The following is a 22617-nucleotide window of genomic DNA, read 5'->3' on the forward strand; positions in this document are numbered from 1 at the left end:
CTTTACACTAACTTTCAGTGAATCAATGAAAAGTCTCCACTCTCCAGAAGTGTAGTCAATCTGAATATTCTCCTTCAGGCTATGGACATCACTGCAGTAAACTAAATCTCCAGTCACTGAAAAATAATTATCAATGCAAGATTGTCTCTTCCCATATATTGAGACTTTCACATTCTTTTCCATTAGATTTCATTGTTGGAAATAGAGAAGTGATGCCAAAATCGATCAAAGATTTTACAAATAATAATTAATGGTAATTAGAGTTTAACAATTGAGGACCGTTTTTGCAAAACTTGCTAACAGTAAAATTTGCAAAATTGAGATTTTGATGGATTCGTTAACATAAGGCAGGCCTCTGCATGATGTTAAAGGCGTCTTACAAGGGATGCTTTCGGAACTTCTGATGAAAATCGCCACGAAACTTTCTGGGCTGAACAAGCATGGGCCCAATGTAACTGGTGTGAAATGTGGAATTTCGCAATCATTTTTACCCCTAAACCAAGGCGTATGAAAGTAGGGTTCGCAACTATAATGTTTGTAGTCATAAGTACCTAACATCATCTACCTGTGAAATATGATACATGTAAATGACGAGATTACGTACAAGAGATAGATTTGTAAATTGATATGCGTATCTCATTCTACCTCATGGTAATGTGGTGTAAGAAGGCAGTGCTGCAAAGAAAGTTGAATCTCGCACCACGGGAAAATAATGGCGGAACTGCAATCACAGTCAGGAATGCTGCATGTCAATACAAGCAAAATTTATGTCCAACACATTACGGAACGGAAGTGGCATGTCCTGTGACACGAATCCAGACGCCTTCCACGCATAGCGAAGCATAGGCTGGTACTGTGGTGCACTCACCTGATTGTATATCAAGGAATGCAACTTGAAAATGAAGATCTTATCATGCAGCTTGACGGCATTCCCTTCATCATGACGTATGGACTCTTCAATGCGTCGCGCAAATAGTTTGTACTGGCGAAATAAGTAGACGTCTAAAGGCTGATAGTACTTTGTGGTTTTAGGTAGTATGAGTTTTTGTGTGTAAATTTAAATCCCAGTTTCCGAAGGCTCTGGCCGATAAACCTGTGTCTGTTTGACCACATCATGAATCCAGCAGCAGAAGCGAAGCTCCCTTTAGTTCCGGTTGCAGTACTTTACGCATCCAGGACAGTACGAGAGCTGTTGACATCTTACCACTGGTGCTGCAATCATATTCTATATTTGGAGGTTGGTTACGTTGTAATGTTTCGGAAACACGTTTGGAAAATTTACCACCCGCTTCCTGAAAACAGATGTACAATTTCTTTGCGAGGCGTCCTGACATGGAAATAAGGACCTGAATGGTATAGGAGTGAGTAGTAGATGCAACGCTTTCAACAGTTGCTTCAGTTGTCGTTTCCCCGGTCATTGATAGTGTCCTATTTGAGCTAATTTCATATTCAAATCGACTTTGATCCGTATTCAACATCATGTCGGCATCGATTGCATTAGCAGAGACGTAGTCCGTAGCTTCTCGCACAAACTCCAATGCTCTGGTCCTCACGTCAGTATCAAGAGTAACATCCCGCCTAGTAATGAATCTTGTAATCTTGCTTGATGTTATTTTGTAGCGGCGTTTGAATTGGTGGAGGAAATAATTGCTGGCTTTAAATCTGGGAATGCCCATGAAAATAGCTGCTTCTTTCGCTCAAGTCTTTAAATGCCAGTTGTGAATTGTGTTTCCAACATTACGCGGATTCCTGAATTTGGTCTACATTATGCTCTCGAATGCGAGCATGTTTGTTTCCTATTGTACCACCTCTCTCAAGAGTCTTTACTATTTGTCTCACATTTGCCGGTGGTGTCTTGAATTTTCAGGCAGTTGCTGCAACGCTTTTCTTTCCAATCTTGACACTGTCATAAATCCTTTGCATTGCTATTTTAGAGAACTGCTCGTGGATACTTTTCCGTTTGAATTTGGGAGGTGATGGTTCACAGGAACTGGAACTGGTTGCCGTGTTATCAACTGGACTACCGAGCACATCGTTATCTTCAGACAAAATGTCCGATGTTCCATCACTATCACATCACAATGTCTGTCCTTCCGACATGTCCATGCCGTCACTGATATATTTCTCCAGGATGATAAAACGACTCCGGTGCAATTCGCCTGTCGTTATATGTTGGATGCGTGTTGTCCGCTGAGTAATTCTGTGTCATCTCATTCACCAGTGTCTGTACCACAGCATGAGGTTTACAACTCATTTTGATAAACACAATAGTACACACGTATTTCACCTACAGTATTCTTTAACACACAAACAGACCCATGCCCTGAATCGTACTACCTAGCCACTTACGGTTATACAAAACGCACTTATTTGCACAAGGCAGGAAACCTACGAGGCATGCGCATTATTATTACAAAATGACATCATGTCTGTCGGGTACAGCGTGTTTCATAACTTATGACCACAAACATTACAGTTGCGAACCCTACTCTTATAAGCCTTGTTTTAGGGGTAGCAAATGATTGCGAAATGCCACACTTCACACCAATTACTTTGGCCTCATGCTTGTTCAGCCAAGTAAGTTTCGTGGCGATTTTCGTCGGAAGGTCCGAAAGCATCCCTTGTTTGTAAAATAGGATTATTTCTCTTCATTGTAGTGTGTCAAAGTGTGATCGTTTTTTCGTGAGAGTTAGCAGCAAAATTTGCTTACTACAGTGTTTTGTCTCTCCTGTAAAATTTAGTTTTTTCAGTTAGCAAGTTTTGCAAAAACGGTTGTCATTATTATTTGATTACAGCATTGTAATGTCGAGTAATTATTATAAATTACACATAATGTCTTAATTTGTATGTTGAATATAATTTCGCAATATTTACTTTCAAAAATCTAAAAGTGATCAGTATTTCTTCATTTTACAGTATTTCATAAAATAATACAAACACAACCTGTATCACTCCTAATAATTCACACGTTAGGGCTCTTACTAATAATTTCTTAAGCTATCACCCAGTACATTCCGTCCAAACGTTCTTGTACCCTGTGGCAGTTTTGATACTTTATCTGTGCCTTCCGAAGCCATTATTGTGAGAGAGCGAAATACTATAATAATAAAAATATATTATACAATTTAATGGTAAATATACAAAATTCTACCACTCCCCCGAAAGGCAGTGATCTCGAAAGACTAATGAAAGACAAAGACACTGTGTAGGTGTGCGATCGGCAGAGAAGAAATTGATTGACGTGCAGCCAGGATTGCCAGTTCAGTAAAATTAAAATATTGTTCCAATCTTGAATTTATTGATTTGAATTTGAATTTAAGGGAAAGGGCACTACGACTTAGCACAGCGACCTTATTAGATCTATTGCGATAGCACTCAAGATACGCGCATTCCCAAACCCACACCGGCTGACAATGCTAAGGTTCCCTGTATACTAGCAGGCAACTCTGCTCCTCCTTAGGTCAGCCCCCTCCACGCGTCGCCAGCCGGCGTTCGGGGAATACTGTGGAATGATGACGAAATGGAAATATGTTGACTTAATAATGTGGGTGCCTAATGTGTGGAAACGGGAGAACCCCTACAGAATCATCAACTGCGACCTTTTCCGCCACATGACCAATTTTAAAAAAGGTGTACTTCATTTGTTTTTATGAAAAAATTCCCCTTTGCTTAGAAAATCCTGCTTTAAATTATAATTTACAACTTTAATGTGCCACATATTGAAAAGGTTTGAAAAACGCAAAACGCTGGTTTAAGGCATCATGCCTGGACTCGCGTTACTAAATGTGCTCTGGTTTGAGTCCTCGTGGGAGGAATTTTCTCATGAAATTTCGCGGAGTGTATGGGACCGTTAACCATCCAGCATTAGCGTGAATTTGGGAGCTACAATATATTTTATACATTTCAAAAAACATGAAACCAGCAGGCGGCTGGTCTGCCTTGGCCCCTTCATGGACTGTTTCGCGCTACTGATTAAAGAATAAGAACATGGGTAAATTAATACAACCTCCTTCTATTCTTCGTTAGTCTCAGCTCTTTTATAGGGCTTATATAGGCCTACAGGGCGACCCATATTTACATGTAACTTTTTAATCAGTTTTTTACACATAAATAACATTACATGAGAGGATCAAATAAGAATGAAACAGTAGGAGCGATTGGTTATGTCACATCTCAGTGTCCGCCCCCTTCCCTCCGTTTCTGTTGGCCCCTCTGCAAAGACTAGTGGGTGAGCTGTTAGGTTTTTTCTGAACATATTTGTTGTTTCGAACTGGAAGTCAACGTAATATTGTACAAGTGTTTAACATAATTTAAAGAAAGGGTTCCGTTAAATAACTGTCACGTGATTTCCCCTTTTCGACGACCCTGTGACAAAACCGTGCAGACGAACAGTACAGTCATTAGTAGACTTCGTTGAATTGCCACACGCAGCATGCAATCAGGTTGCCGATGTATGTAGTATAGAAGAGGTGAACAACCGCCCGGCCTCGTAGTGTAAGCAGTTCATGTTAAGAGTTGTGACAGGTCCAAATAGATAGAGCAGCTATAGCTAATGTATACCTATGTAAGCGCTTGTTTTTGCATTACTGTGGTTGGAATAGTCAAAGCTTAACATTTGTTCAGTGCAGACAAGAATTCAATCACACGTACTACAATGAGAGTATTGCTGTTCCAAATAATTGCCCCTGGAATACCCTTACCCCCGCAGCCAGTCTTGACCCGTTGGGGAACGTGGTTGGATGCTGGTAATAGGCCTAATAACATTACGTCAAAGTAATGGAGGTCATTGATGCATTGGATAGGACAGACAGTTCCGCTGTTGCAGTTGTAAAATCATTGTCTTCTGAACAGCTATTGGAAGATATTCTGTTCATTGATTCCAATTTTAAAATCGTATCCAAAAGCATCATTCTGTTAGAATCGTCTAAACTACAACTCTCAGAAGTCCTTAATATAGTGGATAAAGTATCACAAACCGTTATCCAAAATAACAATTCACTAATCTCAGAAAAAGTGAAATGTAAGTTGAGAAACATTATTGCTAAAAATTCTGGCTATTCATAACTTCGTATTATAAATGATGTACTATCAGGTCACGACCAGACATCTGAAGTTGGTGTACTAAAAAGTAGTGACTTTCCGTTCTTCAAATATGTACGTATTACATCGTGTGATGTTGAACGTACATTTTCCCAAAATAAAAACTGTTTAAGTGACCATCGAAGGAGGTTACTTTGCAGTCGCTCAAAATGTACATAACTCTTCACCGCAATGCACATATTCAAGGATGATGTGAGCATCTTACATTAAATTTTAATAGTTAATATATCTCACTGTAAAATAATTTTGTATTTACATGTTTAGACATTTCCTACTTCAATGATCATTCATTATATTTCTTGAATGCAGGATACAGATTTTATTGTAACCGCAGTATACTGCTCAGTGTTTACATTAGAGGCATAATCTATCCTTTGCACGCCCCCTTTCTCATACAGTCTACCGCGTGCGCAGTAAACCTTGCGATTCTCGTGACAATTCCACGAAGTCTAGTCATTAGGATTAAATAAAATTCAACGTAAGCATCAGCACTTACTATACATTTCTTCAGACGTGGCTGAACGTTCTGTACTGTCCTCACAAACACATAATTAAAGTTATACAGGGACATCATTTTACTTTTACGTACTTCAATTTTTATTGTACCTGAGTTTTTGAATGTACTTTACTCCCAACCCCTCTAGTAGTAAACTTCCAACCGTCCTCCACACAGAACCAAGGCCGCGTATGCATCGAAGTCGCCTTACAGTCATAATAAAGAGAACTGAGTTGGTGAGTATAGTAGGTTCCAGAAATATGTTCGCATTTCCCAGTGACGAAAGAGCTTTAAATATTGAATCATATTTTCGCACAGGTACTGTCGTCCGTTTGCCTACGTCGCATCCCGGTTTCCCCCACTCGCTTCTGCTCGCCCCTCTGTAAAGGCTAGTGGCTGGACTGTCTTAACTCTTTTCTGAAAACATTAATTTCTGTTGGGAATTGGACGTCTACGTAATATTGTATAACTATTTAAAATAACTTAAATAAAAGGTACTGGTTAAGTAATTAACTGTCAAGTGATTTCCCCCTTTCTACGACCCTGCGACAAAACCTTGGACGGACAGTAGATAGCATGTGGGAGTAATTTTATCTTTTCGAATCGAGCAGAAGTGAAGATTGAAGTTACAGTACGTAAGGCACTCTTTTATAGAGTAGGTACAGAATTATTTCAACATCAGTTACTAGTATGAAGGAAGAAACTGGTAATTGGAATTAGGTACAATAGTCTATAGTGCTATAATATGCACAAAAGAACTGAAGTCTATATCGAAATGAACGGCCACCATTTTCAAAAATGTGTTTAAATATCCATATCAAGATTATTTTTCAAAGTAACTTCATCCTCTATAGTCTATTGTACGCTAATGTGCTATAGACAGTATAATATACACTGCATAATGAATAGTTATGTTCGCATGGATAGCTCAATTCGTGAGTAAAAACACTTATTGTTAATAGAATACTGTATTTTGATTAAACAAGAACCTAATAAAAATTATCGAACTCAAAATCGCGATATTTCCTAGTTTACCTTTACGTTTACCTAGTAAAATGATTTGTTTGTATTTTACGCCAGTATCATCGAACTTCAGTCATGGAAGGGGATAGCAAACGGTGTTACTGGTTCTCAACCGTTAATCCAAAGGTATAGCGAGATTAATATTAGAAATGTTGGTAAAAATAAAATGATGTCCCTGCATATGCATCCCCTGGAGATTACAACGCCAAACCGAAAGAATTATTTATTGAAGTCACTACGAGTTTCCAAAAATGTTTATTGTGTGTGATATATCAACCTCCATATTATAAATGATGTTAATCAATTAGAAAATTCACTAGTCAATGTACTTGTGCATTATGAACACGTTGTTGTCATGGGCGACTTCAATACGAATTTATTAACTTTAGACTCAGTATAGGCCTATATAAAACAACTAGATACTATGTTCGAAGCGATTGATATGCAAGACTTTCCCTTCAACCTACCCATCATACCAAGCATTCTGAAACACTGATTGACATTATTGCTGCCAACAATCCAGAAAGAGTTTTAGCTCACGGACAAAGACCGGCTTTGGGTATATCATCCCATGATATCCTGTACCTAGCTTATGTCATTAAATGTCCTAAGCCTAAACCAAAATTTATATCATATCGTGACGAATTGACCAGATGATATTGTATACTGATGCACTACACATCCCCTGGCATAATATTTGGACATAGTACTCTGTTGACGAAAAAATTGTCCAATTTAACGAATACATTCTTAGATTGTATGACAAGCACGCACCACGCAAGAAAAAACCTCCTGCGCTTTGGATGACGGATGACATACGTGAGCTGATGGCGAGGAGCGATGCGGCTTACCGAGCATATAGACGTGACAAAAGCGACATTCTCTACAACAATATAAACAATTACGTAATAAATTACTCAGACCATCGGAATGCAAAACTAAAACACTTTCAGAACCTTTTCCTCACCGGGCACTAATTCCTAGTGGCTATGGAAAAGTATACGGAACCTAGGACTAACAGACACTATATGTGAAGCTGAGAACAATACGATCCCTGTAGAAATCCTTAATGCCTACTTTGCATCTGTATAAACACTTAATTTGGATGAGACGGAAAAAAGAGTGACTATTAACAAGCTACGAAATACTCTACTATCGACTCATGAGAAGTTTCAGTTCTCATATGTCACGTAGACGTGGAAGAACACTGAAATCTATAACTACTCAAGCTGAGGGAATAGATAAAATAAATAGTTAATTACTCTGTATGATATCTGACATAATACTACCTACACTGACACACATATTTAACGCTTCACTTATTACTGCTAATTTTCCAAGCTTCTGGAAAAAAAAAAAAAGCCTTTATCCGTCCTCTCCCTAAAATAAAACTCCATCTTCTCCGGACGACTATAGACCTATTAGCATCCTAACTGCATTATCAAAAGTACTGGAACGTATTGTACACAAGCAACTGACAGCATACTTAAACCATAACGACTTATTCGACGATTACCATTCAGGATTTAGGACTGGCCACAGCACCACAACTGCGTCACTAAGAGTCAATGAAGATATACTTTGAGCTACGGATAACCGTAAACTGACTTTATTGACTTTACTTTACTTTACTTCACCAAGGCCTTTGATACTGTTGATATAGACCTCGTTTTGTGCAAATTGAAAAACTTGAATTTATCAGATAATGCTATCGTTTGGTTTTAATTCTACCTCCTTGATCGCCAGCAGTGTACATTAGTTGGTCATTTCTCTTCTGAATGTCGCACCACGAAGTCTGAGGTTCCTCAAGGGTCTGTGCTAAGTCCTCTACTATTTATGATATATTATATTAACGACGTGACAAACACCATACAGCACTGCAGATACCACTTGTTTGCTGACGATTTACAGATCTACATACACTTTCGTCCTGATGAACTAACTGACGCAGTGACCACAATGACTGAAGACCTAAACTCTATCTACCTATAGGCTCAAAAGTTTGGAATGAGGTGAAACCCAGGAAAATCGCTTGCTGAATAGAATTAACGACAAAACCATACCAAGACTGTCAATTAAGTATAACGACACTGTAAAATAAACTTGAATTATTAATTGACAGAGATCTAAACTGGAATAGTCAAGTAACTCAAATCTGTAAGAAAATATTTTCATTGCTCCACTCTCTAAATCATTTGCGAAATTGTCTGCCCTTTCCATAAAAAGAAACACTGTTCAATCGCTAGTGATGCCCCATTTTGATTATTGCTATTCTTTCTTGACAAATATAACTGTCCATTTAATTGAAAGATTACAACTTGTTCATAATGTGTGTGTTCGCCTCATCTGCAATGTACTTGTAAATTTGACCACATAACGCCAGCTTTTGAAGTTCTTTCATGAGTCCGTCTAAAGGAGCGTTGAACAGCACATTCTTTATCTGTTCTATTTAGAATATTACTAATTTATACTCCAAAATATCTGAGAACTCGCTTTGAATATCTTCCATCGTTACGGAATCAACATCAGGCCTTATTATCCATTCCTCGTCACCGTACCTCTTTCTATTCATCCTCTTTCACCGTGTCATTTTGTCGCCTATGGGTCTCCTTACCTTGTCATGTCAGGTATTGCCGAACAGTTAATCAATTTAAATTAAACATTAAGAATTACATACTTTTACATGGATTTGATTTGTGAGCGTTAGCAGATTTTTGTAGGTTATTCTATGTGTTTGTATAAATTGTCATTCAGGCCTATCATAAGGTATAATTAAGATATGAATTGTAAGTCACTTAATTATGTATCATGTTTAGTCAATATTTCTTTATACGTAATCTTGTTAATGTGCATGAAACTGATTTTTATATTTAAGTATGACTATTAATATTAGGTACTATTTTTGTCATTGTTTCATTATGTATTTCACTTCTGGTAATATGAAAGAGAAGACCTCATAGCCTTAACTCTACCAGAATAAATAAATAAATAATTTGTCATCCGACCACACGCCTGTCGAATTACCGGTTTTAAAGCACTCGCTGCACCAGAATTGAGGACTGTTACACTCCATTCGAGCAGCAATGATTTGATTTAGGTCTACTAATTTATATTTCGTATTTGCATGTCATCGAAGGTTGCCAGGTTGACCTGAAGCATCATGACTCTGCTAGTAGCGTAATTTATACAGAGATGCATGACATCTGACTTTTCAGTGCGCTTCCTGTTAGGAGCGTGTCGTAGGACCTTGACAGAACTCTCACTTACCTTTATGCACAGCTCGGCGCATATTCCAACTTGTATGAGATTGTAGATGGATATGATCTTATTAAGGTTGTAGGCAGGCCTGTCTTTCATGAACCAGGGGCCCACCTTCTTTACGAAGACCAGATACAGCAGTGATACACACACGGGACTGAATACATATCCCGATAAGAACCAACCATCTGACCTCCGATCTATAGAATCAGAAAAAAAAAATGTGTTACTTTCCACTCATTTCTTAGCAGTTTCGTTTGTTTAATTACATTGCTAATCATTAGGGCTAAAAATTGCATGGCGTTACATTGCGCTTCATGCGCCTCTGACTTTAGGTACCAGTACGTAATTGCGTTGGGGTGGGGGATTTCAGTGTGTTTCGTTCAGCAGTGAACTTTAGTTGATCGGTTACATTACGACCGAATACTGCTATTCGTAACAGGCAACATTCAACGTCCTGTAAAGAAGAATAATAGCAAGATGCCGAGGACGAAATTTGTGACAATTTCAAATGAGGAAATTTGTAATAATGATACAGATTTTGAGATAAATAATGCTTGTGTAAAATATTTCAAATATTATCTCATTGTTTCTGCAGAAGTGAAAGTAAGTTTCTCTAGATACAAGGCTGCGTTTTCTAGCAACAGGCAATCATTTTTCTTTGAAAATTTGAAAATGTGGTTTGTTATTCACTGCAACAATATATGAAATGAAAAATTATGTAAAACAAAAACGTAATACATCATGTTAACATAGTGAAATATAATGCTGATACTTGTGGCTCGCAGTGATAGCGTGCGCCAATCCCACCCTCCCACTCACTGGAGTCAAACTCCGTTTCATTTGTATTTGTCTCTGACCTGCGAGTGGCATATGTCTCTCTCGAAATCATGTACGAAAGTTCCAAGTAGGATGGAAGGACGCATGTTTTTGCTATCAATATGATGAGAATGATTTGTTCACAAATATTACTAGGAAAACGGTTATATAACATAAAACGGCATTATACTACATGTTACTGATGAAACATTAAAAGGTTAAGTGTTATTGTTATTGTTGTTATCATCATCATCATCATCATCATCATCATCTCTGTACGTCTATCCTTTTTCAGCAGGTATACGAATAATGCGGCTAGCTCTTCAATTTGAACTCACTGATTTGCTATGTGATGTCAAATGAAAGCTAGATGTAAGGACTTGACAAATGTTGAACTTTCAAATCTTTGCCAAAAAATAAATATCCGAAGCTTCGTTCTTTCGCTTGCGCTGTTGGAGCCATGTTCGCTACAACTTACGTTTGTGAAAAATTATTTTCAACTCCTCAATTATTGCTTACTATATACATTAAATGATTCACAAACTGCTTTATGTTGTAAAGTGTCAATTATTTGTCTTTAGTATTGTTAAAAAAAGACAAACCTTTAAAGTATTCTAATTTACTAGGGCCGTATTCACAGACATTGTTAGCGCGGGCTTCCAGTGGATGATCAGCGAACTAACGTTTTTCGTATTAGCGATATGATATGATATGAATCCTGTACAAGTAACCAGTCGATAGCCGGGACTAGTTTAGCACACTCGTAGCGCGGGCTAGCGAAATGTCTATGAATAGCACCCTTAGCGTTCGGAGCAGCAGTACCCCAAAAAAAAATGTGTCTGCAGAAGCGGGATTATACTCGACACTCAAAGTATTCAATGTTATGGCATACGCTGATCACGTGGTTTCGCTGTCAGTACAAAAGAAGAAATTGTAAATCTGTTTAGAGTCTTGAAATGTGAAATTGAGTCAACCGGTTTCAAAGATAATCCTGAAGAAAAAAATTAAATTTATAATGATTGCACGAAGTTGTTCATGTTATGATTACGTTTAGAATGAAATTGATAATTATGATTTTGAACAATTTACTTGTCTGGATTCAAGGTCACACATCAAAGTGAAATACAGACTTAAATACTCCAAATAATATCCAATATCAATGTTTTTTTTTTTTTTGCCTTCAATAAAATTATTAAATCCGATTTGTTGCCTAGAACTGCTAAGTTAAGATATTATAAAACCATTGTCCAATCAATTTTATATCATAGTTCAAATACTTGTACACTGTAAACGATTGTTGCATGCACTATATGCGTCTGAAAATAAAATACTTCGAAGAATCTTTGGTCATGTAGTAGAAAATGTACACTGGAGAAAAAAAAAAAAAAAAGGAAATCGTAGTCTTTTTCAATGATCCTACAAAAGCAAACGGTTAAATCGTCTATGCCATATTTGGCGTAGAGTACAAGCCTTCCTGTCAAGGACACCAGGTATTAACCCTAGCAATAGCAAGTTATTTTAAATAACATGCAGTACCAATGGTGGGAGACATTTTGTGACCACTATAAAAATGATTAATTTTGAACGATTTTTTTACATTTGTTACCAGAAAATAGCATGTACTACAGTAAAAGAAAAAAATTGAAATGTCATTGTAAATTTTCGAACAATTAATTCAATATAACAGTCTGGAAAATGTTACGCATCACTTTCTTCAAACCCATCCTCACATATTGAACAGACCACAATTCTACTACAAAAATGTTTAATTTTGAACAATTTTCTAAAATTTGTAATGAGTAAATAGTTTGTACTATAATAAAAGAGAAAAATTGAAATGTCATTGTAAATTTTAGAAAAAAAATACTTCAATACAACAGACTGGAAAATGTTACTCATCACTTTCTTCATACTCGCCCTCACATATTGAAACAGATCACAGTTTTACTACAAAAATGTTTAATTTTGAACAATTTTCTGAAATTTGTAATCAGTAAATAGTATGTAGGCTTACTATAATAAAAGAGAAAAATGAAATATCATTGTATATTTTCGAACAATTACTTCAACAAAGGGTGATATTTTTTGTCCACTTAGAGATATTTTCTTATTTTAGTAAAACTATCAGTGAAAACGATTAAACAATGACACAATAAGATAGAAGTATTCATATCTGACAATAAATAATATTTTCATATTTTTAATTATATCAATTACGTATTTAAAATATACATTTTGGAGAAGAGGGGCACAAAGTATCCCACCGTTGGTACTACAAGGGTTAATTCAGTTCTTTTTATAGTAAAAATTGTGCCATATTAAAAATTTAATATTCAGAGTTACATATATTGACGATAGGGCAAGTCCACCGCGGTGCTGTAACGGTTATTATAACTGACCGTGAAACGAGCGGGCACAGGTTCAAATTCCAGTTGGGACAAGTTATCTGGTTTAGATATTTTCTGTGGTTTTCCCTAAATCCATTAAGAGCAAATGTTGGGTAACTGGACTCATTTTGCTGGTATTATCACCTTCACCTCGCTCAGGCGCTAGATAACCATAACAGTTGACAAACAGATCGGAACGATAGATAAGTAAAACTTTTACCGTTCATTATATGGACCTCCAGTGTTACGCGTTGTGAGAGTTAAACCTCTGATGATGCTATTTTATGCTTCATATAAATTTAAATTCGAGTACAAAATTCGGAAATTATGTTTCGACATATCGGTACACGCTACAAACTCATAAAAGATCATTCAGATTATGTTCAAAATTTTATGCGTTACTGTCTATATCTTTATTAATATTTGAAGTGTGTTCCTTTATTAATTTAAGGCATCAGATTCAATTAAAATAGAATGTACTAGTAATTTTCATAAAAATTATTTTTATTATGATGTCATAACTCACAGAACAATGGTCGCAAAATATTTTGTTTCCAGAAAAATATCAATTTCTAAATATAAGGTTTGAAGTGTCTAGGTTTTTTGTCCAAAATCTGATCATTTAAATTGAAATTATGTTTTACTTCTGAAAACCCTGTATAAACAGTGTAGCCGAAAACCAATTTTTTTTTCGGTATCAGGAGTGACTAGATCTTGCATTGGCGTAGAATTCTCGACATTATTTTTAGTAGTTTCTAAACAATAACAGTTAATAATCATAAATGTTACAACAATTTAATTAACGCAAATTTTAATTAAAAATAACATATTACCGGTCAGTTATCGTCCCGTGCGTCCTCAGCCAGTTATCGGGGAAAGATGTGGAATGATAACGAATAGAAATAGGATGGTATGACGTAGATGCCCATGTGGGGATGCGGGAAAACCCAACAGAAAACGCCATCTGTTATGGCCGGTTTCACCAAGCTCCTTTAAATAAGCACAAACGACTTGTCAATAAACGGATCATTTAATTTTAACGAGATCTTTAAAAGTTGACTGTTTCACCATGCCTCGTTTCTTTAAAATTAACGTGCGTTTACTAACCTGGGGATTTTGTACTTATATCTTGCAGGTTTTTATTTCTCATACGACCACGGCTTCGAAATCGCGAATTTCATTGGTTGCATATGATCACGGCTGACTTTGTTTGGCATGAGGAAACAATCATAGGCAAACGTGTAAGAGGCTGTAATGTTAAGAAATCTAAAAGTTCTTATTATTTATATTTTTCCTAAATACAGTATGTTGTCATACCGTAATTTAAAAACAAAAAAGCCAGATGCTTCCAAATGTAAATAGGAATGTAGAGCAGTTAATTTGTAACTTCTAAAGGAAATATAAGGAAATTTTGCGGAAGATAAGGTAAACAGCTTCAGAACTGTGCCACAATAGGCCTACTGTTAGTATTAGGCCTAAATTTAGGATGGGAAATCGCCTCTTCCATAAATTGCATACTACTTTTACACTGTTTTTCATGTAGATTTATGTACCCTGCAACAATTTTGCCCTGCTTTTGTGGTAGAATTCAGAAGAGGTGTCATGAAATTGGATTTTAAGGGGTATCCATTGCATCCTAAAAGTAAAACCTCTTTGCACCCTTTCCATTTAAAAAGGTATCCTCCTCTTACACCTTTGGAATGTTGTGCTATCGTCTTCTGACCGTAACATTATCTTAAAACGAGAAGAGTCTGTTGAAGAGGCATTAAGGGGAGAGGATGGAATTTTTTAAAACTTTTTTCCTATTTGGTGTAAAATATTAATTTTTTGTATGCAGAGACCTCATAGCTGTGGCAACTCAACGAAATAAAAATATTTTGAAAAAAATATTTTGGGACCCAAATTAAAAAAATATATACCCAATGCAGGATTGTACTGAAAACGATATATCTAAACCGTTTTCAAAGATAAATTCAAACAGTTTTTGTAATGTATTTGCAAAAGCATGTTCTACAAACTGTCTGTAACAGAATTTTGATATTAGTCCCTACGTTTGTAAAATAAACAGTTAAAATTTAATAACAATTTTCTGATTTCCTTTCTTGCAAACAAACGGACGTATTTTTAAAATGAAATCAATTAACAAAATTCTGTTACAGGGAAAAGTTTTCAAATAGTCTAAAGAATGTGTGTTCTAAATTTCATGCATGTATCTTTAATAGTTCAGAAATTATATCCATTTTTGTCTGGCAATGTAGCAAAAAAATGAAGTTACTGAAAACCGATAAAACCGGGCGTGTGATTTAAAAATCCATAGCGCAGGAAGTTTAAAAATGACGTCTCAACATCCGATAAGGGCACAAATACGCACAAAATGTTATGCAATGCATTTCACACATATCAAAGGGTATTTTAAAGATTTTTTTTTAAATAAAAGTGGGCGAGTGATTTAAAAATCCATAACGCAGGAAGTTTAAAAATAGCGACTCAACATCCGATAGGGGCACAAATACCCACAAAATGTTATGCTATGCATTCCACACATATCACAGAGTATTTTGAAGGATTTTTTTTTTAATTTACTCATTTTTCACCAAAAAATACCATCCTCTTTCCTTAAGTGGGTGATTCCTACCTATCGTATTCTAACCTATATTCAGTTTCTTCTAGAATCATTCTTATTACTTATTTCTTTAATGTGTAGGTTTCATGAAATTCTTTATCACTTAAATCTTCAAAATGATTATTCCAAGTGTTATTACAACACATAAAAGTTCGCCATTATGTTGCAGAATTTCAACATCGAATACGTCCGCCATGTTGTTGATTTCTTAACCCATCGTTACTGCTTTAATGCGACAAATTAGGTGCTGGTAAATTAACGATGAGTTTAAAGATGTGTTAGCAATAACGATGTTTGGTGAAACACAAAAATTGACTAACGTGTCATTAAATTATTTAACGAGACGTTATAATGATAACGAAGGTTGGTGAAACCGCTCATCAGTATGGATTTTTCAATGAACGTTAAGTATTTCCTCTAGCAAATTTATCTATCATAGCAATGTTTACTTTCATGTCCGTTCCTTTGAAATTGCTGCAGAAGCAGATCAATCTTTAGAGATTACAGTCTTTAAGTCCCATCGGAACTATTTTTCTCAGATCAAGGGTACTGGGACATAACCATAGGCCTATTATAATTGCAGGTCTAAAATCACTGTATTTTAAATACCGATTAATGAACTTTCATTTATGATACTTCTATGGAACTTTTAACTAGCACCAGGAATCCTTCCCATGCTGTTTTAAGATAAAATTATCTCCTTACTCAATCAAATATTTTACAGGATGGTCCCAAAAGAAGTACCCATCCAAAGAACCTCAGTTTTCATTCAGTTGTTCAACTGTCCGAAGGCCTCATAAGAGTCACCAATAAGGCATTACTCATGAGGCAACTAAGCCAGAAGATAATGGGGTACGGTAGTCAGTTCCTTTTCCCTCGATTGCATATATCGAACATATTACACTAATCAGAAGTTAGGTACAATTTTCTCATAAACCCTTACAGATAGAGTTCTAACCTTTTTCGTGGATATATAGATTAAACAGCTATTTGAAATAAATGCAAATATTTGTACAAGCAAATTTTAAAATTAAAAGAATTAAAGTAACATAAATTATTGTACGTAGCTGATTAAAAGTGTATGTGTTTTTCCTCTCCCTTTCACGAGGAGAAACCCGAAGGCTTCCACTGCAGCCTAAATTGTGCCTACCTCTCCTGTTCTGTGAATGATACTTGTTGTCAAATGGTCGCGCTCTTGTGTGAACTTAACCCGGTCTATGGTATAGATGATAATATATGAATTAGGCCTAATGATAGCGATATGAGTTAGAGATCCAACTTCGAAAGTTACCAAGCAATTATTGTTGAATTTAGGGAAAATGTCGAAAAAAACACAAGTAAGTAACTAGTCCCAACTATAATTCGAACACAGGCTCCCTCGTTTCACAGTCAGACGTGTTAACTGTTACTCCATAGCTGTGGAATAAAAGTGCATGTTAGATTTTTGGGTACCTACTCCATTTGGAACTATCTAGTAAAAATATACTTTGAGTAAGGATTTTTTTTAATGTTGAAAGAGTTGCCTGTTGCTTGGTGAATATTCAATAACGCTATAACAAATGGTACGTCATTAATTTGTATTTGAAAACATAGTGAGTTCAGAATTATAATTACACAATTGTTTCGTCCCGCCCTTAAAACAGTGTAAAACTGAAAAATTTGCGGAAGCACAGCATGGAACTTATATGTATACAACATACCTGGAAGGTCGTACATTACGTGATGGAAGGTGTTGTACGCCGATTTCAATAAAGTTACCATTTTTAAAAATGGTAATAGCCGTTGAGAAATACCTGTTACGGCAGCGTCGGAAGGCGCAATGAAAGCTGAATAGCGTAATCATGTTCGAGGAGCTGTTTGTCAGTATCCACCTATGAAATTGCATTTGCATACAATGCGGGGCAAGCATTTATTACTCTAATGTCGATAAGAATACATTGTGCATTTTATGTGGGAAGGAATCAATGAAATGTTTTATCTAATACGATAGTCATTTTGCAAGAAGTAGGCCCTATTAGGCCTACAATTTTCAAGCTGACAATGATATTTAATCAAACTAACTTTTATTTTTGAATATTTAATGCATTCCTCCTAATGGTTCATCATCATCCTGAAGGAGAAGAATGAATCCAATGTCCATCTGAGAGGACTTTTATGTCGACCCCCCACACCACCTGACTACACTAAGTTTCACTAAGTATCCAAGTCTCGACCAACCTTCTCCATGCGTCATCAGCTAGCTATCAGGGGTACAGAGAGTTCCTGTGCAGATTGGTCCCACTCCAAACTCTACCTAACAAAATCTGTTCGCGGGTGGCGAATGGTCATATGGACAAGTCCGTACACCAACCGTCGGCAGAAATGTCATCGCGATGCCTGTTACTAAGTGACGTTGCAGGGACAGGGAAGGAATACACATCTCCCCTCTCAACCAACCCTTTGCAGGTACACTGTACAGGGACATCATTTTATTTTTACTAACATTTTTAATATTAACTTGCCTATACCTCTGGATCAACGCCGTTTGCTTCCCCCTTCCGCGACTGGAGTTCGATGATACTGGCGTAATATACAAACAAATCACTTCACTAGGTATATGAGGGAAGAAAGGCAGTTCATCCATTTACGTAAACTAGGAAATATTGCGCTTTTTAATTTAATCATTTTCATTAGGTTTGTGTTTAATAAAAATACAGTACAGTATTAACAATGAGTGCTTTTACTCACGAACTGAGCTGTCCATGTGGACGTATTCATTATGCAGTATATATTGTACTATCTACAGCACATTAGCGTACAAATGTTATGTTTTATTTAACGACGCTCGCAACTGCAGAGCTTATATCAACGTCGCCGGATGTGCCGGAATTTTGTCCCGCAGGAGTTCTTTTACATGCCAGTAAATCTACTAACGTGAGCCTGTCGCATTTAAGCACACTTAAATGCCATCGACCTGGCCCGGGATCGAACCTGCAACCTTGGGCATAGAAGGCCAGCGCTATACCAACTCCCCAACCAGGTCATTAGTGTACAATATAGAGAATGAAGTTAAATTGAAAAATAATCATAATATGGATATTTAAACACATTTATTTTAAATGGTGGCCGTTCATTTCGATACAGGTTTCAGTTCTAATGTGCATATTATCACACTATAGACTATTGTACTTAATTCCAATTACCAGTTTCGTTCTTCTTACTAGTAACTCATGTTGAAATAATTCTGTACCTACTCTATAAAAGAGTATCTTACGTACTGTAAATTCAATCTTCACTTCTGCCTTATCAGAAAAGGTAAAATTACTCAGAAATACTATCTACTGTCCGTCCAAGTGGTTATTTCGTAGAGTCGTAGAAAGGAGGGAAATCACGTGACAGTTAATTACTTAACGAAGCCCTTTTATTTAAGTTATTTTAAACAGTTGTATAATATTACGTAGACGTCCAATTCCTAACAGAAATTAATGTTCTCAGAAAAGAGCTAAGTCAGCCCAGCCACTAGCTGGCGAATAAAAGCTGGTGGGGGAAACCGGGATACGACGTATGCAAATGGACGATAGTACCTGTGCGAAAATGATTCAATATTGAAAGCTCTTTCGTCACTGGAAAACGCGAACATATTTTTGGAACGTACTGTTTACTATGACTGTAAGGCTACTATGACTGTATATGCGGTCTTGGATCTATGTGGAGGACGGTTGAACTTCGTTAGTAGAAGGAGTGGGAGTGAAATACATTCAAAAACTCAGGTACAATAAAAATTGAAGTAAAAATAAAATGATGTCCCTGTACAAGCAGCTACCAGTGGCGTAAAATATAGTTTTTTTTTATAGTTAAGCATGGCTCTGTCCAAAGATAGAACATTTGTATTTAAAGATGAATGGGAGGAGACATGTGCTTATGGAAACAATAGTATATGTTTATTGTGCTCGAAAGTTTTAAACAGCATTTATCAACACAATATTAAACGTCATTATAATGTAGCCTATGTCATAAAGAGCATCAGAAGATCACAGGTATTTATGAACATTTTGAATCCCAATTGCAGTATGAAGGCCAATAGCAAAACGTAGTAGATATGTACGATATGGTAGGATCATTCATTACAATGATAGATATCTGGAAATCAAATATGAGGGAAAAACAGTTCCATCGTTTCCCATGCTTACAATCTCTTTCTAATATCTCTGAATCAAATTTAAATAATTATGCTCATCTAAATCTAAAAACAAAATTTCAACAACGGAAATTCGGTGATTTTAAAAATATTGCAAATGATTTCTTACTTTTTGCGAATCCTTCGACCATAGACATAAACAAGGTTAAGCCAGAAATGCAGCAAGTAGTAGCTGATTTACAGAGTAATACATATTTACAAACACGGTACAAAAACATTTGTGCTTTAAACTTTTTTTTAAATTCTGTCTACGGTAAAATATACTTCCCTTAGGTCATTTGCCGCCAATATAGCGGCTATGTTTGGTTCCACTTACAATTGCGAAAATTTTTTATTCTCAAAATTGAAACTTGCAAAATCAAAACAAAGATCGCGGCTGAGAGATGAAAATTTATTCACTATCTTGAGATTGGCTACTTGTGACAAACTTAGAATTCTCTGGCACGGTACAGTAAATATGAAGTTTGTGATGGCTGCACGCCACTGATGTCTGAGCGGGCACTCAATCCTACCCACAACCATGCGATGTCATGTGTATTGCTGGTTGCATTGCCTGGTCTCATCGTGAGCACAATTCTGCCGATGAATGCCGTACACGCTTCCCTACGAAGACTAGTCCCACTCCACCCTCTACCGATTAGCTTTCTCGGGACGGGTACTCCTCACTACCGTCATTAAGCTAACGTAAGATGACTACTTGGAACCGGTCTGCATAGGAACTATATGTACTATGGAATTGTAATGGAATGGAAGTCGAAAATAATGATGTTGATGCCTAACGTGGGGAAATGGGAGAATCTCGAGGAAACTCAAAATTCGATCTTTTCCGCCAGAAGTGTTACTACTGAAAAATCCTAGCCCTGGCCAGAAGTCGAAACAGGATCTCCTGCATAAAACATCTTCTAATGGTAAGTTCACATCGAAGTTACCTAATACTGGCTTTCAGCCATCCTGTTAGCTGAGATAGTATCGAGTTGGATTCGATATCTGAAGCTGATCAAGAGCGTGATTTCGAATCCCATTTCAACTGATTATCGGGTTAGGTTTTCAACGTGGAATTAGATCTCTCTCCTTATTGCTTATGGAAGTAACTTGGAAATCGATCATCGCAGAAAAATGCAAAACCCTCCTTGTTCCCTTCGTTTTTCCCTTGTTTTCCACACCTTCTCCTTGCTTTCTTGCCTTCCCCTCGTTTCCCTTGCCTTTCCCTAGTTCTCCTTCCCATCCACTTGTTCTCCTTGTCTTCCACTTGATCCCATTGCCATTCCCTTGTTCTCCTTACGTTCCCTTGCATTTTTTGTCCTCCCGTTATCCTTGTATTCCCTTATTCTCCTAGTTTCATTTCTCGTATCACCCACACGTACTTTTACGTAGAGATATGAAGCATAGTAAAGCTATGCACTTCACGACAGGTGATCGCACCCACACGTAGTTTTACTTACAAATATGAAGCATAGTAAAGCTATACACCTGTCGACAGGTGATCGCACCCACACGTAGTTTTACTTACAAATATGAAGCATAGTAAAGCTATGCACTTCACGACAGGTGATCGAACTCACATGTAGTTTTACGTACAAATATGAAGCACAGTAAAGCTATACACCTGTTGACAGGTGATCGCACCCACACGTAGTTTTACTTACAAATATGAAGCATAGTAAAACTATACACTTCACGACAGGTGATCGAACTCACATGTAGTTTTACGTACAGATATGAAGCACAGTAAAGCTATACACCTGTCGACAGGTGATCGCACTCACACGTAGAACTACGTAAAGTTGTGCAGTATAGTAAAACTATGCACCAATCAACTTTCTCCCGAGGTTTTCCTCAACTTTAATGCGAATATTAGGTAATCCTATAGCGAATCCTCTGATTCATCTTGCTTTGCTATCACTATTAATATTGATAATAAACCTTCGTATTGTGGTGCAGTAGAAACATAGATAAAACACTTCTGTTGGAAATATTTATTACAAATATTAACGTTAACCCTTAAACTGGCAAAACTTTATTTCTCACACTAGTTTATTAAACCGTGTCGGACTGTAAAGAAAACAACTACCGCAATGTCCATATTTTATATATTGTACAATATTATAGTATTGTGAACTTTGGTTAAATTTAATTTTCCTACCAATTTTTTTTCTATTGTTCTATTACTACTAAGATTTCAAGTGAGGGTGACCACTGGGATCCGGAATTAACAAAATATAAAAGATAAAGGGAAATGAAACGAGCAAAATACTGATTCGATTTGTACATTAAAACAAAAATTTACGTGTTAACATGTAAATGATAGTGTAAAATTTGAAGAGAGGCCTTCAGAATTTCCATTACAATCTTCTGAACCTCATAAAAGGGAATTTTAAAGGATTTAAGGATTATTACATGTAAATTTTGGTAAATAACCCCTCGCTCCAAATAATAAGCCTGCAACATCCCAGTTGTAAAGCGAAATGCCATATTTTTCACTGAGGTATGGAAGGCAAGGTACATATTTAGCTCGCTTGTCATCATTTATATGCAGTGCTTGATTCGTGTCTCGTTCAAAGCAAAACGTAGGGTCTAAGACCATCGCTCTCTGGGTTCTTCTATTGATGGCAATTATATCGATTCTTCTATGAGAATCATCTTTAGACACACAATGAATCTCCTCATGTACTTCCCATCCTCTGTTTCTTAGCAGGTTGGCAATTCCTGTACGGGAACAATGGTGAAGCATATA

General features: G+C 36.6%; 1 protein-coding gene across 1 annotated transcript in view; it reads right to left on the minus strand.

The window, feature by feature from the left end:
* The window catches only part of LOC138710603 (very long chain fatty acid elongase AAEL008004-like), a 53933-nt gene extending 36396 nt beyond the window's left edge, over positions 1-17537 (minus strand). The window contains exons 1-2 of the mRNA XM_069841606.1: positions 17407-17537; positions 9887-10077 (exon numbers count right to left, since the gene is read on the minus strand). Of these exons, the coding sequence (XP_069697707.1) occupies positions 9887-10077; positions 17407-17467 (252 nt within the window). The 5' untranslated portion in view covers positions 17468-17537. The remainder of the gene's footprint in view (positions 1-9886; positions 10078-17406) is intronic.
* Between the last annotated feature and the right edge of the window lie 5080 nt (positions 17538-22617).

The sequence above is a fragment of the Periplaneta americana genome, chromosome 12, assembly GCF_040183065.1.
Source record: "Periplaneta americana isolate PAMFEO1 chromosome 12, P.americana_PAMFEO1_priV1, whole genome shotgun sequence".
Lineage (NCBI taxonomy): Eukaryota > Metazoa > Arthropoda > Insecta > Blattodea > Blattidae > Periplaneta > Periplaneta americana.